This window comes from Rattus norvegicus, chromosome 1 (assembly GCF_021556685.1).
Source record: "Rattus norvegicus strain SHRSP/BbbUtx chromosome 1, alternate assembly SHRSP_T2T, whole genome shotgun sequence".
NCBI lineage: Eukaryota > Metazoa > Chordata > Mammalia > Rodentia > Muridae > Rattus > Rattus norvegicus.
The window spans coordinates 140,630,840-140,645,080 of NC_141534.1; the positions used below are offsets into that span (position 1 = coordinate 140,630,840).

A 14,241-nucleotide genomic window follows, 5' to 3' on the forward strand; every position below is an offset into this window, starting at 1 on the left:
CCAATCAGGGTGAGAATCTCTATGTATTCATTAAGTCCCTTCTCCAATCTTGCATGAATCTCATTTTGTATCTCTTCTCTTGAGTAGTTTTTTGGATGATTTTTCCCCCCTAAAATTGATCCACTGATAAATTCTGAGAAAATGCCTTCCAATAATTGTTCCTTCTAAAGTCTTGTTTCCAGGCATAGTTGTGGTGTAGCTAAAAATCTTGTTTTCGCTGTCCCAGTTTGCAGGAATGCCCCTTCAGTAGCATACTGTTATATAACTTTGCTTGCATACAGCGTGAAGAGGTAGATAGTGATGATTTTAGAAAGAGGAGTAGCAATTGACATTTTCTTTGGGTCATTCTTCACCTCCTCTTCCTCTTGCCTCCACTCCTCCTTCTTTTAAACCAACCTTGAGCATCGATTTATGTATGATGGTGTAATACACCAATGCAGAATAATTCCCCAAAGAACCTGAAGGATAAGATAGAAGGATGCTAAGTGGAGGGGTGTGAAGTCTAAATGAGAGGCTCTCCACTTCCATGTCACAGAGTAGACTTTGTACTTGTGGGTCCTTGCTGCCATGGAACACGGAGAAGCTTCACAGGAAGATGCTTCCTCCCCTTTGTAGACAAGGGCTTCAGCCACATCAAGGTCAAGGCCATGGGGCTATGCTGTGTGTTGGACACAGGGACTCTTGCACTTGTCACTCTGCTTTTGTGTTCTTAGTGGTTTTCCTATTTCACCTCTTAACTATCACACGAGGAATATGGAAGACAGGAAATGGTCTCTGATGAATACATGCTTGGGGATGCCATGGTTAGAGATACCCAGGAAGGTTATGGCACTTTTCAAAGACATTCCAGAAAGGAAGTGACTCTCTGCCTCTATAACTGTAGACAAGAATAAGTGCCACAGAAACAGTTTTATAGAAGTTATTTAAGTAAAACAAGAAAAACAGCTCTGACAAAATGGTTGCACAAGTGGCTATGAGTCCAGTAGAAGCCAAAGAATGAACCTGCTTTGAATCTAGTTGAATGAAACTCTATGCATACGAATAGCACACAAGAGACTGAGGCAAAGGTAGAATTGAACGCCATGATGATGGATGAATGCATATTTGGTTCTAGACCATGGTCACCCATGCTGATAGGATATGTAGAAGATATTGTCTTTGGGGTCTGATCTAAGCCAACTCTTCTCTCTGAATTCTTTGAACAACCACTGTGACTAGATCTCTCATGGATTAGTAACTTTCAAAGCGTTAATCTCCTGACTACAAATAAGAAACTGGTTTTTAAGAGATTAAATGAATGACAGGGAATTTCTTCTGTAAGTTTCCCAGCAGCACCACCAAAACAATATCAAAACCCTAATAAATGAATGAACTGAACGGCAACACCCTGGGGGACCACATGTGCTGAGCTTAAGCAGCAGCTCTCTGCCTTCCTCTGCCTCCATTGACTTTTCAGAGGTGAAGCCAGCTCCCTTAGGAAGAAAACACTAACCACTTTTTCAGCTGATTCAGTATCTTTCTGTGTCAAGGCAGAGGCTGTTGAAATTGCATTTTCTTGGGACTTTTATGCTGGATAGAATAAATCAGGTTGCCCACGAAGATAAAAAACAATCACATAAATAACTGGGGCATGCTAATAGAGGAGTGCAAAGGACCCATTGTTCCGGTGATCGGGCCTTGAAGGAAGGATGAGCTCACTTTTTCTCTAAGGTGCAGAGGAGAAATGATAAAGCAAGAATAAGATGGGTACCATCTTCAGGGAGTGCCGGCCTGATAAGCTTTGATTCTTGGGTGAGCTCAACAGCAAAGGATAACCAAGACGGAAGTAAGATCCAGGCTGCAGTGCCATGAAGAAAGCGTGTGAGTATTCAGAGGTAACGCCATGTTACTGAAACAGCTAGGGTTGCACTTGGCTGCGTAACAATGAATAGACTGGATCTGGAAGCATCTGTCCCCAGAGCTCCAGTGTGACTGCACCACGGGACAGAAGCATCTCTAAGGTGCAGGTTAAAGGCAAGATCAACCTTCCCAACCTGCTCATGCAGGTGAGAGTTCAGCTAGTCGAGTAGTAAGGATATGGAAGCGAAGCCAGCTTACTGGGAAGAGGCTTGGTAAGATAGAGGAAGGCAGTTGCAGCTCTGCCCATGGTGAGACATGTAGATCCAGAGAAAGGGAAGTGAATGCTGGGCTTCCGGTTGAATGAGAATAAAGTCGGAGCCTTGCAGGCCATGGGGTCCAGGGCTAGCTGTTCAAGACTCGTTTATTAGACTAAGTTTCCATTGACCATCATGGACTGTATTGAACAATGCAGGCGTGTTGAGGTGAGGATATTCTCTTCCTCTCCCAGGTTTATATGGCGGAGTCTCAGAAAGGAAACTGGCTATGGAGGAGGACTGAGGTACTCACAGCAGCTGGATCAGGGCCATGGAATCCAATTCCAACTTCAGGTTGTGGAAGCAGCCATGGTGGTTTTCACGCAGAACACTGCACTTGGCTCCTTCACATGCAGTTCCAGCGAAGTCTCCACACGGTTGTTTTAAAGCAGCCATTAATATCCCCACTTTCCTGATGACACTGAGGCTCTGTCATGTCAGATCGCTCGACCAGCATCATATCAGTAGCAAGTGCTGTGAGGAGGATTGGATTTGGGTCTGTTTTGACTCCAAAGTCTGTGCTCTTTTTGATCACGTCAAAGCCCATAAATATAGAATACACACAGCTAGAAACACACTCCGGTTCAGCTCATTTCACTCAGAGACATGGGGAGCGTAACAGAGATGACAGTGCGAGACAGAGGAAGAATTAAAATAGTGCTTTTAATATAATTTCAGCAAATGTACAGTATACACTTTATATCATGTATCTCTAAACTGCTCATCTGGAAAATATAAGCTGCAAAAATACTGACTACCGCGCGCGCTCAGAATCTATTAAGTGTGTGCTTTTCTTCCTCCTCTCTTCTGGGAATCTGGATTTTTTTACACCCTTTTTGCTAAAGCTCAGCCTCTGCTGATTTCTTTGGAACGGTTAAGAGTGTTTGGTCAGAGAAGCATCCCCAGAGGGGGTTTTCTAAAGCGTGTCAGAAAGCCATCCCCACAGAAGCGAGAAGAGGGATAGGCCAAAGGTAATTTGCACATCAATTTCAACCTTGCATTTTAGGATTGATGCCCACTTTGAAGGGCAGCTGACCATATGCCACCTCCTTAGTCCTTGTCACAGGCCTGTGCTTGAAGCCTCAAAGGACCACATATCGGCTAATCCACATAGGAACCCTTAGGTTCCCGGACAGCACAGGGCTGTCAGGCCTTGAGGTCTGTGGGTGGTGGTGGTGGTGGTAGTGATGATGGTGGTGGTCTCTGCTGTAAGAGAGTAGACCTCAGCTTCGCACAAAGGAGTCTTCTGAAGGCGACTGTGACTCAGGGCAGGTTTTCTCTGTCTCAATGTCTTGATACTCTGTGCCTAGAGGGGAAGGAGGGAAGAAAGCCAAAAGGAAAAAAGAAATGGGTCTTTTCTGCATTTCCTACTCTCTATTAGTCTTATATCACAGCCTCTTGGCTTTCCAGCAAAAAAGATGAGCAGAAGTCACATCAGTAAAGGGTTAGCTTTTTTCCATCTCACTCTCAAAAGAAGATTCAAAGCCCAAGGACCTCTAGGAAGGCTGGGTCTTTCGAAGCACATTTATCTGTATCATATCAATACTCACTTTGGGGATGAGTTATACCCCAAAGGTTGTCCCCCAAACCTTTATTTATCTATCTTTTGTACAAGTCACCAGCAAAAGATTTTGTGTCCAAGTGTTACTTGGAGTCCAAGTGTCACTTTATGTCTTTATTAAACAGGAGGCTGAGTGCCAGGGAAAACCACTTGAATCACAGCCACGCTTTTTCCTTTAGCATTCGGGACCACTTTCCATTCATCCACAGACAGTCACTGCATGGCAAGTTAAACAATCTCTTGGCTGGAACCTGGGCTCAGCCCAGGTCACACCTCTGTAAATGATGCTGTGGTTTTATGTAAAAAGCATTAACAGTTTAATTCACCCCTATGACAATCTGTAAGCCATGCAAAGCTAATTCATGGTGACATATGGGTCTCTTGTTCAGTGACAGGTTTGGGGAGACTACAACATTCCCTGGTTATTGATCTGTCCTCTTTTGACTTTGACCTGGCAGTTTAAAAGGCAAGAGACTTTCCTTGGTGTTTAGAAGCTGGAGAGGAAGAAGCCCATGTTCTGTGTTTGACTTTTTGGAAGGCTCATATTCTAAGAGTCCATCAGAGAAGAATTCTCCAGATAATTTTTTTTTAAAAGCATGTCAGAATGCCATCTCTCTTCAGAGAAGCCAGAAGAGGGATGGGATGAAGAAAATCTGCATACGGGTTACACCACTCTTTGGGGGCAGGGCAGAAATGAGAGCTGAAGTTGCTTCTTACTCAGTACAACTGGCTGGGAAGGGGTTGCTATGGTTAAGAGGGAAGGAAGAAGGCTTTGAAAGGTTTCTACTGGTAATCGTTAGAGCAGAACAGCTTTTCTCATTTTATGGTCCTGTGTTTGCAGGCAACCTTTTGCAGAGGTCTTGTAGTTTTGGCTCATTTCTCTGAGAAACTATTGACTCTTCAGTGGGAGTGGGACAGTCCCATCCCTCCACTACCACCATGCTATTGGTACACAGATGGATATTCTGTTGGCTTCCAAGTTCTCACTTTGGCAGTTGTGTGCTGGGCTGGAAAGAGCTCCAGTTCAGGAATTATGGAGACCTGGTACTGACATTTGATGACCTAACTAGCTAGGGACACTGGAAAACTTGAATTTTCTGGGCTTTTCTTGTCTGATCTATAAAGAGAGGGGGAAAGACTTACCTGTCAGGGAAGGATAAGAGGGTTGCTGGGGTCAACTGGGACTCTGCATTCTCAGTCCCAGGCATGAGGTTTGCAGGCTTAATAAACAAGAACTCCCAACCCCTCCCCCACTTTGAGCTGCTGGATTAAGCTCAAGCTGCTTTAATTTTGCTCTTCTTACAGTGAGCTCCCTGCATTGCACAGCCCTGCTTCATTTCATGGCCTTAGATTATAAATCAAACTTTCTTGCCGAATTTATCTCCACGAGAGCCACCTTCCATTTGATTAGCTTGAACTTAAGAAAAACAGTAAGGAAACCATAAAAATTTCAACCTACAGAATGTCACAGCTCCAGAAAATTGGCTACATTATTCCATTTGCTCATAGCAAAAATAATAATCACTTCCACCTTATGGAAAAATATTCAAAATGTATGATTATTATCAACCCCTGATTGTCGACTTGAGCTGTGATTATAAAAAATGGAAATGTCTCGGTACTCAGTGTCTCAAAGCCTGCAATCTGGAAAGAACGATGTCGTCAATATTTAGCAAGTTTGAAGCCCCTGGCTCAGGGGTATAGGAGATGGGTGCTACGATATCTCATAGGACTTAGGGGATGTGAACTCCTGTCTGGTACTGAGAAGAGCCTCTAGGACTCTTGATACGTTTCTCTCTTTTTCCTTTTCCCTGAGCATCTTTGGTGGAACACTGTATATAAATAGACTACTGAGGTCAGGGATAAAGAAAATGGCTAACGGAGGGAGAGCCAACACTTTCTGCAGATGGCAGTTGCCATTGTGTTCTGCTTACTGTCCGGGGAGCACATGAAGAATGTGAGGCTTCCGGCTCATTTGTGCTAGAGACTTTGAGGATAGGCATTTCCTGGAGGCAGGGAAGGCTCCCTCATACCTTGCTTGGTAGGGAGGGAGTATTTATCATGGTTGCCAACAGGCACTTTGGCACTCATAGACTTGGGTGTGAGTCTCATCTCTTCTCATGACCTTGAGCCAATTCTGAATGCTTCCAAATCACATTTTCCTCCCCTGTAAAATAGCAATAGTTCCTGCCTCACAGGGTTAGTGTTAGGATTCAATGTGTTAATGCATGTAATCAGCTCAGCCCAGCAGTTAGTTCTAAGTAAGCACTGATAAATGTTAGTGGCTGTTATTACTTGCCATCACTAGTGCTTACCAATTATTCTACCTGACAGATTGATTAGTTCTAGAGTGTCATTGTTTTATGTCGGTGCTGAAGGGTTTGAAGCTCTATTCAGTATCTGGATTCACATCTCTTTTCCTGCTTTCTATATTTCTCCTTCATGTGTTTGTATCTATCTTTAAGGGGTGGGGGAGAATTTGATCATTCTATTTGAAATGCCAAGTGTCAGAATGGAAGGGAGGGCAGGTTCTGTAGTTTAAAAATCTCTATTGCACCCAAGAAAAAAGGCGAGGTTGCCTTAAACTACCAAGTCTGACATCAAAAAGACACTTTCCCCTTTTTGGAAAGAACTGAGATACTTGAAACAGACTTCTTTGTTTAGGGACATTAGGGTTGACAGACACCTACTCCAGGACCCTTTGGAGAAATGACTCAGCCAACGCTATGACCAAGATTTAGGTGCCAGATCTTCCCAACCTATGCTGACCTGTTGGTATCTCTAAGACAGTATTGCCTCAGCACACCGTGGCTGGCACTTCGGCCACTCACTGTCTTTGTAAATAAAGCTTTGTTGGTACCCAGCCCAGGCATTTGCTCATTTTTTGCTTGGAGCAGATCTTAGGTGACACCATCAGGGTAGGTAGTTTTTTGTTTTTTGTTTTTTGTTTTTTTTTTTTTCCGGAGCTGGGGACCGAACCCAGGGCCTTGCGCTTCCTAGGCAAGTGCTCTACCACTGAGCTAAATCCCCAACCAGGGTGGGTAGTTTTGACAGTCTGATGGCCTACAAGGCTTTAATTATTTTACTAGATAATCCCACAGAAGAGTAATGTGTTGCCCTGCTTTGGTGGTTCTCTGAGTGGTGGTAGGGGTGACTTTCTTCTTTGTCTTCTTACTACCCACTTGGGAGAAACTCACTGTTATTTGGTATTGAGAACCCTACCTTCTTTTCCTCTCTCCCTGATTATTACGGCTATCGATCAAAGCTTGCTACTGCTGTGAGTCAGCTCTGAGTCAGCTCTCACATCCAGAGAGAACCTGGCTGGGAATGCTCTTTCGACGATTTGTTTGTACACCAGTCTGTCCAGTTCACTGAGTTGTGAGCTCTTGAAGGAGAGGGGCTAGGTACCTAGTCTGGACAACACCCAGCCCAACATTTTAGATACAAGGATGACTAGCTCCTGTTCAAAGCCATATCCTTGAGGAAAAGAAGCACTGCAATGAAAAATTCTGCTATCAGAGATGGCCTCTGGGAAGTAGGAACTCTTTGTCTTCTCTTTTGAGGTAGGCAAACACCCCTGGAGTTACAGCACCATCTTTGTTTGTCTGAATTTTCCAGGGTTGGTATGCTAAGCCATGGTGGTCCCTCCACGACGTGGCTATAGCTTGAGGTTCTCCACATGCCCCAAAAGCAGAGGAGACAGATTGGAGTGATGGGCTCCAGTGTAACACAAAGGAGAGACCCCTGGCGAAGCCTTGTGAACAACAGCAACAATGTCCCTCGTTTGTCTTGCCAGTGAGAATGTCTTCCAACTGGCTCTTGAGTGACAATAATACTCTAAAAGGGCGGGGATCCACAGTCTGCCATTTTGGGTTAGTTGTCTATGACATCAGGTTTTTGTTCCTGGCACAGAATTGGGTGGATGCAGCAAATTAGAAGGAGAAAAGGGCAGGAAGACAGGGACTGGGTTTGGCTCTCAAAGGAATTTCCTAAACCAGATTTTATTTCACTATCACTCTCTCTTGGAAAACTTGGTGCCTCTTAGGTATTTGACCTGGATTCTTAACTTAAAAGATTAAGGTTAACTGTATTGAAGAAAACCTAGAGGAACAATGAAAACCCTACTGTTTGGTGCTGTCCCTGATTTTCTGGCCAGATAGCTGACTGTCCCATGCATCAAAACAATCAGGTAAGAACAGCAAAAGCCAGAAAATAAATACCTTCCATCTGTTCGAGTGAGAAGCTGCACACTTGGGTCTCCTGGCTCACCATAACCAAACCTAACACAGCAAAAAAGACAGCAGGCTTCCAATAAACAGCAAAGGCAGCTTGTTCTGTTCCACGTCCTTCTCTCTGGACTGTGAGATCAGACAGATGATTTCTACATACTGATATTTATTATTCCGTGCTACTGAATACTTTCAAGACTTTCACAGAAATCTTATGACACATCCCATGGGAGATCTCACGATACATCCCATGGTTGGCAAGCCCTAGTTGATGAGGAAACCACTCTTCCCCAGGACCAGAAGCAGCATATTGCAAGAAAGCCAGATGGATAGACTGTTGGCTGGCCATCTACTATGTCTCCTCAGAGCATTTGTCTGTGAGCCCACATATATACTTACACTTTCTGGGTTCCTTTATAATGTCTCCTCTGGAAGCTACGGGAGAAGATGGACTAGTAATCACATCAGAATCTTAGGAAAAGCCCCTAGGGGCAGCATGACTACCTTCTAGTGACAGTCTGGTTGGGTGTCCTTGTGTAGGTCATTCTTGTAGACTGCCTCAGGCCTACAAGCCTTTCTACAGTGTGGGGAGAAACTCCAAGGCATTTCTGGATATGGGGATCTGAAAGGACAGATACCACAACACCCCTCCTTGAAAGGTCATCCCCAGAGCAGCTAACTGGCTGTGAGGTAGAGAAAAAGAAAGGATTGTTAGCGAGAACCATACCCTCCTTCCTGCTCAGAAGATGCTAACTCTCAAATGGCTCCTCGGGAGCTCTTGGCTGCCTTTATTATTTTGCTGTTAAGCAGTAGCAGCAGGGTCCTTAGGGGAACAGAAGAAGTTGGATTCTCTTGCTCTTTATTAGCTGTGAGGAAAATCTGAGCATCCCGTAGCTTCGTTATTACCCCCCAGGGTATCAGTGCTTCATGGCCTCCCTTGTGGAGGTGGGAAGTGAGGAACAGAGGCACAGGTGTTCCCTGACAGCACAGAATCTCAACAGAAGGAAGAAAAGCCTGTTTCCCACATGTGGGAAGCAACACAGGTACAAAGCATAAAACCTGCTTGGCCTACGTGCGTGAGTAACAACGATCTGTCAGAGGTTGCAGCAGAGGCCTTTACATCCATCCTTGGGTGCGTTCAGCTAAGATGATAGAGAAGGCGACTGCAGAAGAGAGCACTCCAGCATTCTTTTCATCGTTCTTCTCCATCCATCCCTGGTTTGCTCTCTGTATGTTCAAGGGAGATTTTACCGGGACAGTTTTCATCTAGAATACCACTCACAACCAAGCAGACAACCGAGGGACTGGATCTAGCCTTGGATTCACAGTGGGGCACGTATATCAAAAGAGAAAAGTAGATTGGATTTTCCTTTTTTGTCGTACATGAGAAAAATTGAAAAATTGAAAGAGAGCACAACATTCATTGAAATCATTTTGCCACAGGGAGATTTTAAATTTATAAATATCTGTTGATAAAAGTGAGCCCTGGAGTTGGATTCTATTGTTATCTTTAAGAACATTTTAGGGGGAAAAAAATCCAAGATACAAAGAGCTTAAAAATCATTATTTTTTTTTCCAAAAAAAGCAAATCATCTCATGAAACAAAGTATACATCCCAGGGCCTCAGTTTGGAAAGACACACAACAGTATAAAGAGGGCACTAACCCATTAGCCATTCATTTTGAAAACAAGGCTGAGCCAAAACCTGTTGGGAGTGTGACCAAAGCCTTCAGAGCAACAAAAAATGTCACCTTACAAACTGGTTAGAGAACCATTCCCCCTTTCCTACTTATGGTATTGATGAGCACCCTGTGTTCATGAACAAGGATAGACTAACTCTAGGTAGATCAATGGAAGGTCTGTTTCAGAAGCACCCTGAATGAGGTGGCCAACCACAGCCATAGTGCCACACAGCCATTGTCTTGGTTGTCTTTGCTTGATGTCCCTCTCCTTTGGGACTATTACTCAGACCTCCCCATTCATACTATCTGTTAAAAACATGTCATAACATCCCTCCCTGTCTTTATTCTTCTGGTCTTATTCTTTTCATTGCTTCAGGTGAGCTGTGAGTGGATGTTCAAGGTGGAAAATGAAACCAAGGCTCCTTTGTCGTCCACCCTAGTACTCTGTCTACAAAAAGGGTCAACGAAGAGTCATGAAGGGTGAACTGACTGAGCTCTGTGCTATGCATGTATGTACCCCCATCTGACCAAGCCCCTGACAAGAGGGGCCACATTGTCTTAAGTGTGCTGGTGCAAGAGTTTCCCCCCATACGACTCTCATCTCAAATGACAAGGCAATGCTCTGAGGTTCAGCCACTTTCTATGCACAGCGTTCAGGATTGACCAGGGACCTGTCATTAACATTTCCATGGGCTGGGCATGTGATCACTTAGGAGCTTGTGGGTTTATGATCACAGGTATCACGGCTGACTCAACAGCTGGAGGCAGGTACCACATACCCTCTCTCTCGTATCCCCAGGAGCACGGCTCCCATCCTCACAAACCCACATTTGAGTGAGTTTCCTTCACAGGCTAAAAGGAATGCCCACTGGACCTGAAGCATGAATATAAAAGTGCTTCTTGTGACAGTAACATCATCACGGGGAGTAAAGCCAGAAGGCAGATTTGCAACTTGTCACATTATCCCGTTATCTCAAATGTCATTACTTTAAAGATGCATTTACACTCTTTCCAGAGTATCTTTTTCTTATACCCCATTGGGTTTTGTTTTGTTTTGTTTCACTGTATTAGAATGAGGATAAAAATTACAATAGATTAATTGCATCCCTTGAATCACTTTATATTTTTGGTGCATTAAAAAAGGAGAGAAGTAAAAGCTTTGTTAGTGACTGAAGGGTTAACACAGATTCTAGAAGCAGTTAAAAATAGTATTAGAGGATTATACACACAACAGTTGGAAATTCGTACGCTTTGTATTTTTGTTGTTGTTTTTGAAAAAAAATGGCAAAATGTTTGGCAAATGTAAGCAAATGACATGGGCTATATTGGCGCTCACCGGCTCTGAGCGGGTCAGTCATAGCCAGGTGAGGCCCACAGCTTCCTGAGGTCACACTGTGGGGCTGGTAGGGAGGAGGTGTTAGGAGGTGGGGAGGTATATGCTCCCCACCCAGCTCCCCCTTGGGCCCTCAGTCTTGAACATGGAAATGGAGCTGGTGAGAGGTGCCAACCACAGACTCCAGTGCGGATCACCCATCAGTATCTCTTAGAGAACTCTGGGGGCTCGAACCACATGTAGACTTTGTGAGTGGTCTACACAGTGACCCATATTGCAAAAGTTGGAAAGAGGAGTGGGGCTCCCACCCCTCCAACCTGTACCCCCCAACACACTCCCCACTGGAGGGAGAGGGTGTCTCTAGTGCTTAATCTGGCAATGTTTTCAACTTGAACTTGTGATTTTAGTAGACTCGTTTGTTAATGCCTTTTTTTGTATGTGTATGCATATCCAGACATGTCCGTCCTCCAAGCTGGCCACAAGTGTTCCCTGAATTTTGGCAGTGCCTCTTGCTTGTAGCGGTCGGCATCGTGAAAACCATGAGGTGCCTTCCAAGCAGATTCTGAGCCCAGCAGTGTGCATGTCCTCCAGGGCCAGCCCATCCTCTCTTTATTCTGAATCCTGACTGGCTCTGAGTTTTTAGAAAAAGGACAAAGGTCTTATGTCTATTCCTGTGTGCGTGTGTGTGTGTGTACGTGTGTGAGTGTGCATGTCTGTTTTCAAAACCTTTTTTTTCTTTCTTTTCTTTTCCTTCTTTTTTTTTAAGAAAAAAAATGACAATTTGTTCACAAATACAGAGTTCAGCCCTCCTGTAGTCACTATAAAACGGATTCCATGTTTTCACACCACTCATGGTCTTCCAGGTTATAGATAAATTTTGTCCTATGTGTCTGGTGTGCGGGCACAGGGTCCCTCCCCAGATTGTCTAGGGTCAGAGTAGAGGCAAAGAACTCACTGGTGCTCAGCCCGCCCTCGTGGTTTTTGATGTAGCGTTTATAGTTTTTCCGCAGGCACTGCCACGTGGTGGTGTAGAGGATGAAGGCGAAGGATTTGAGTGCAATGGCGATGCTGACGTACAGGTATCTGTAGACCACGTTGTCATAGAGGACACAGGCGCCCTGTTCCCCGCAGAAGGTGCTCCAGAACAGACAGGTGGAGTCGATGCCGGCCCCGAAGATGAGGGGTGGGGGGATGAAACCTGTCAGAGGGAAGAGATCATTTAAACTCTGGCTCTGGGAGATAGTCAAGTGCAGAGGAAGGTGTTTCTATCCCTGGCTGTGCATCTGTTTACCCGACTTCTGGGAGACTAGGCTGGATCACTTGGTTCTATAGTGCAGTGGTGCAAACCGTGGGAAAGCAAATCCCAGCTCTGCCTTCATCATCCAGACAAAATCATGGAGCCCTTTGTGCCACCTAGGTTGCTCCCTTTATGCCCGGCGTCGCCTAGGTTGCTATGTGAGAACTATTTGGGAGGGCGTGCATTTGCCTGGTACCTGTAAACATGAGGTAACTGACAGCTGTCGTTATTCTGAGAAGGGATAAAGTCATTCCTGAAGGCACGCTGGTATGAATCAGCCTCCTACAGGGAATGCCAAAGAGGCCCCGTGGCTCTGCTCATTTCCCTTCTGCCTGGGGTTTGCAGGGGCTGTGTGAGCTACCAAACTGGAGGGACTGGGGACCAGAAGTAGAATGTGAATGGGTTATACTGTGTGAGCACATAAATGGACATCTATAGTTTAAAATGAGAAATGTGACAAACATACTCATGGTCGCTATTTGTCCCGTACTTAAACTGGTGTGCATTCTTTTCATGTGGAGCTGATGCTGGTTACCCACAGCCATCATCAGAAATGTGAGGCGAGATGGAAACTCCAGTTTCATCTCTGTCCACAGCAATCTGATGGTTTATTTGCCTGTTCTCATCCCTTCGCCCAAGGGCTGTTTGACCCTCCTTAGACTAATAACCGATGGCCTAAAAATCCCAGTGTTTGAGATACAGCTCAGTCATTATGGTTCTTTTTTTCTGTTTTTTTTTTTTTTTTTTTTTTTAAAGTGGGGCATTGTTATGTTGTACAGGCCTGTTCTTAAATTCATGGGCTTGTGCGAGTCTCCCTTTTCAGCATCTAGGTGTAGCAGGATTACAGGCGCTTGCTCCCATCCTGGCCTCAGTCATCAGCATTTTGTGTGCCTGTTTATGTGTGTATGTGGAAATCGGAGGTCAGCCATCAAGGTTGTATGACTGGATCTCTCCGTTTTTTAATGAGACAGGGTTTCTGACTGTCTTGGAACTTGCCAATTTAGTTATGTTGGCTGCCCAGGGACCTCCAGAGACTGTCCTGTCCCTGCTGCTTCCCCAGTGTTGGGATTGCAATGCTTTGTTGGTTTGCTTGTTTGTTTTAATGTCAGAATCAGACCCTGCTTACAAGCCTAGCACCTTACCAACGGAGATAGCGTCCCAGCCCGGGTCATTAGAATTTTGAAAATGAACTATAAGCCTTAGGTCTGATCCTCAGCACTGAAAATAAAATAAAAAAAAATCCCAGGTGGTTCTGGTCTGTTTTGTGAAGCTTTATTTGTAGGATGGGGAAAATGAATAAGTTATTAATAAACATTCATTGTTCAGGAATTCTAGCATTCCCCGAGGCTGGAGTCTGGCACCAGTACCTTCAGTGACAGACTTCAATTGTGAGGCATGATGGCTGCAATTAGAAGGGGACAATCCTGAGACAGTAGGACTGGTCTACCAGCTCCCTGGAGAGTTCCTTCCAGAGTCCATCCTGGATCAAACTTTACCTTTCACTGGAGGCCTTTCTGAGAATTTGATCCTTTGTCCAGAAAAACAGATGTGTTCTCCATGCCAAGCACACATCTTAGGGGTTCAGAGATCTGCCAAGTCAATCCTCAGGGGCCAGAAGTACAAGTCCTTCAGATGTTTAGTTAATACCACAGAATCGTGCCGAGGAGGGGCTGGGAGTCAGAAAGCTGGATGGACATTGCAGCATCTCCCTATTTTAGGACAGACCTGAATGGATTGCTGTGTCCTGTATTAGTCTTGGTTCTGAGCAGTTGGTTGAGCGCTGGCTCCTAGGTCTTGGTGTCTTGGTCCTTCTCCTAAGTCTGCTGCTTGTTACCCCAGAGAGAAACCCTACAAGGTGGATTCTATTGGAATCCTCATTAAACTCCTCAAGCAGCTTGATTTAATAAATATTCTAAGCTCAGAATCCCCTACAAGCTGTTCTCTGCTGGTGGTGCAGACTTTGCTCCTGCGAAGTGAAGAAACGCC

The 14,241-nt window shown here is 44.8% G+C and overlaps 1 protein-coding gene across 3 annotated transcripts in view; it reads right to left on the reverse strand.

Annotated features, from left to right (window-relative positions):
* Positions 1-2,797: 2,797 nt before the first annotated feature.
* The window catches only part of Slco3a1 (solute carrier organic anion transporter family, member 3a1), a 282,751-nt gene continuing 271,307 nt past the window's right edge, over positions 2,798-14,241 (reverse strand). Inside the window, exons 10-12 of one of the 3 annotated variants that reach the window (XM_087598996.1) lie at positions 11,914-12,156; positions 7,935-7,994; positions 2,798-3,459 (exon numbers count right to left, since the gene is read on the reverse strand). In XM_087598996.1, the coding sequence (XP_087455122.1) occupies positions 3,377-3,459; positions 7,935-7,994; positions 11,914-12,156 (386 nt within the window). In that variant the 3' untranslated portion in view covers positions 2,798-3,376. Of the gene's footprint in view, positions 3,460-7,934; positions 7,995-9,496; positions 12,157-14,241 lie in introns of those variants that run through there. The other 2 variants (NM_177481.2, XM_087599034.1) reach the window with 2 other exon arrangements.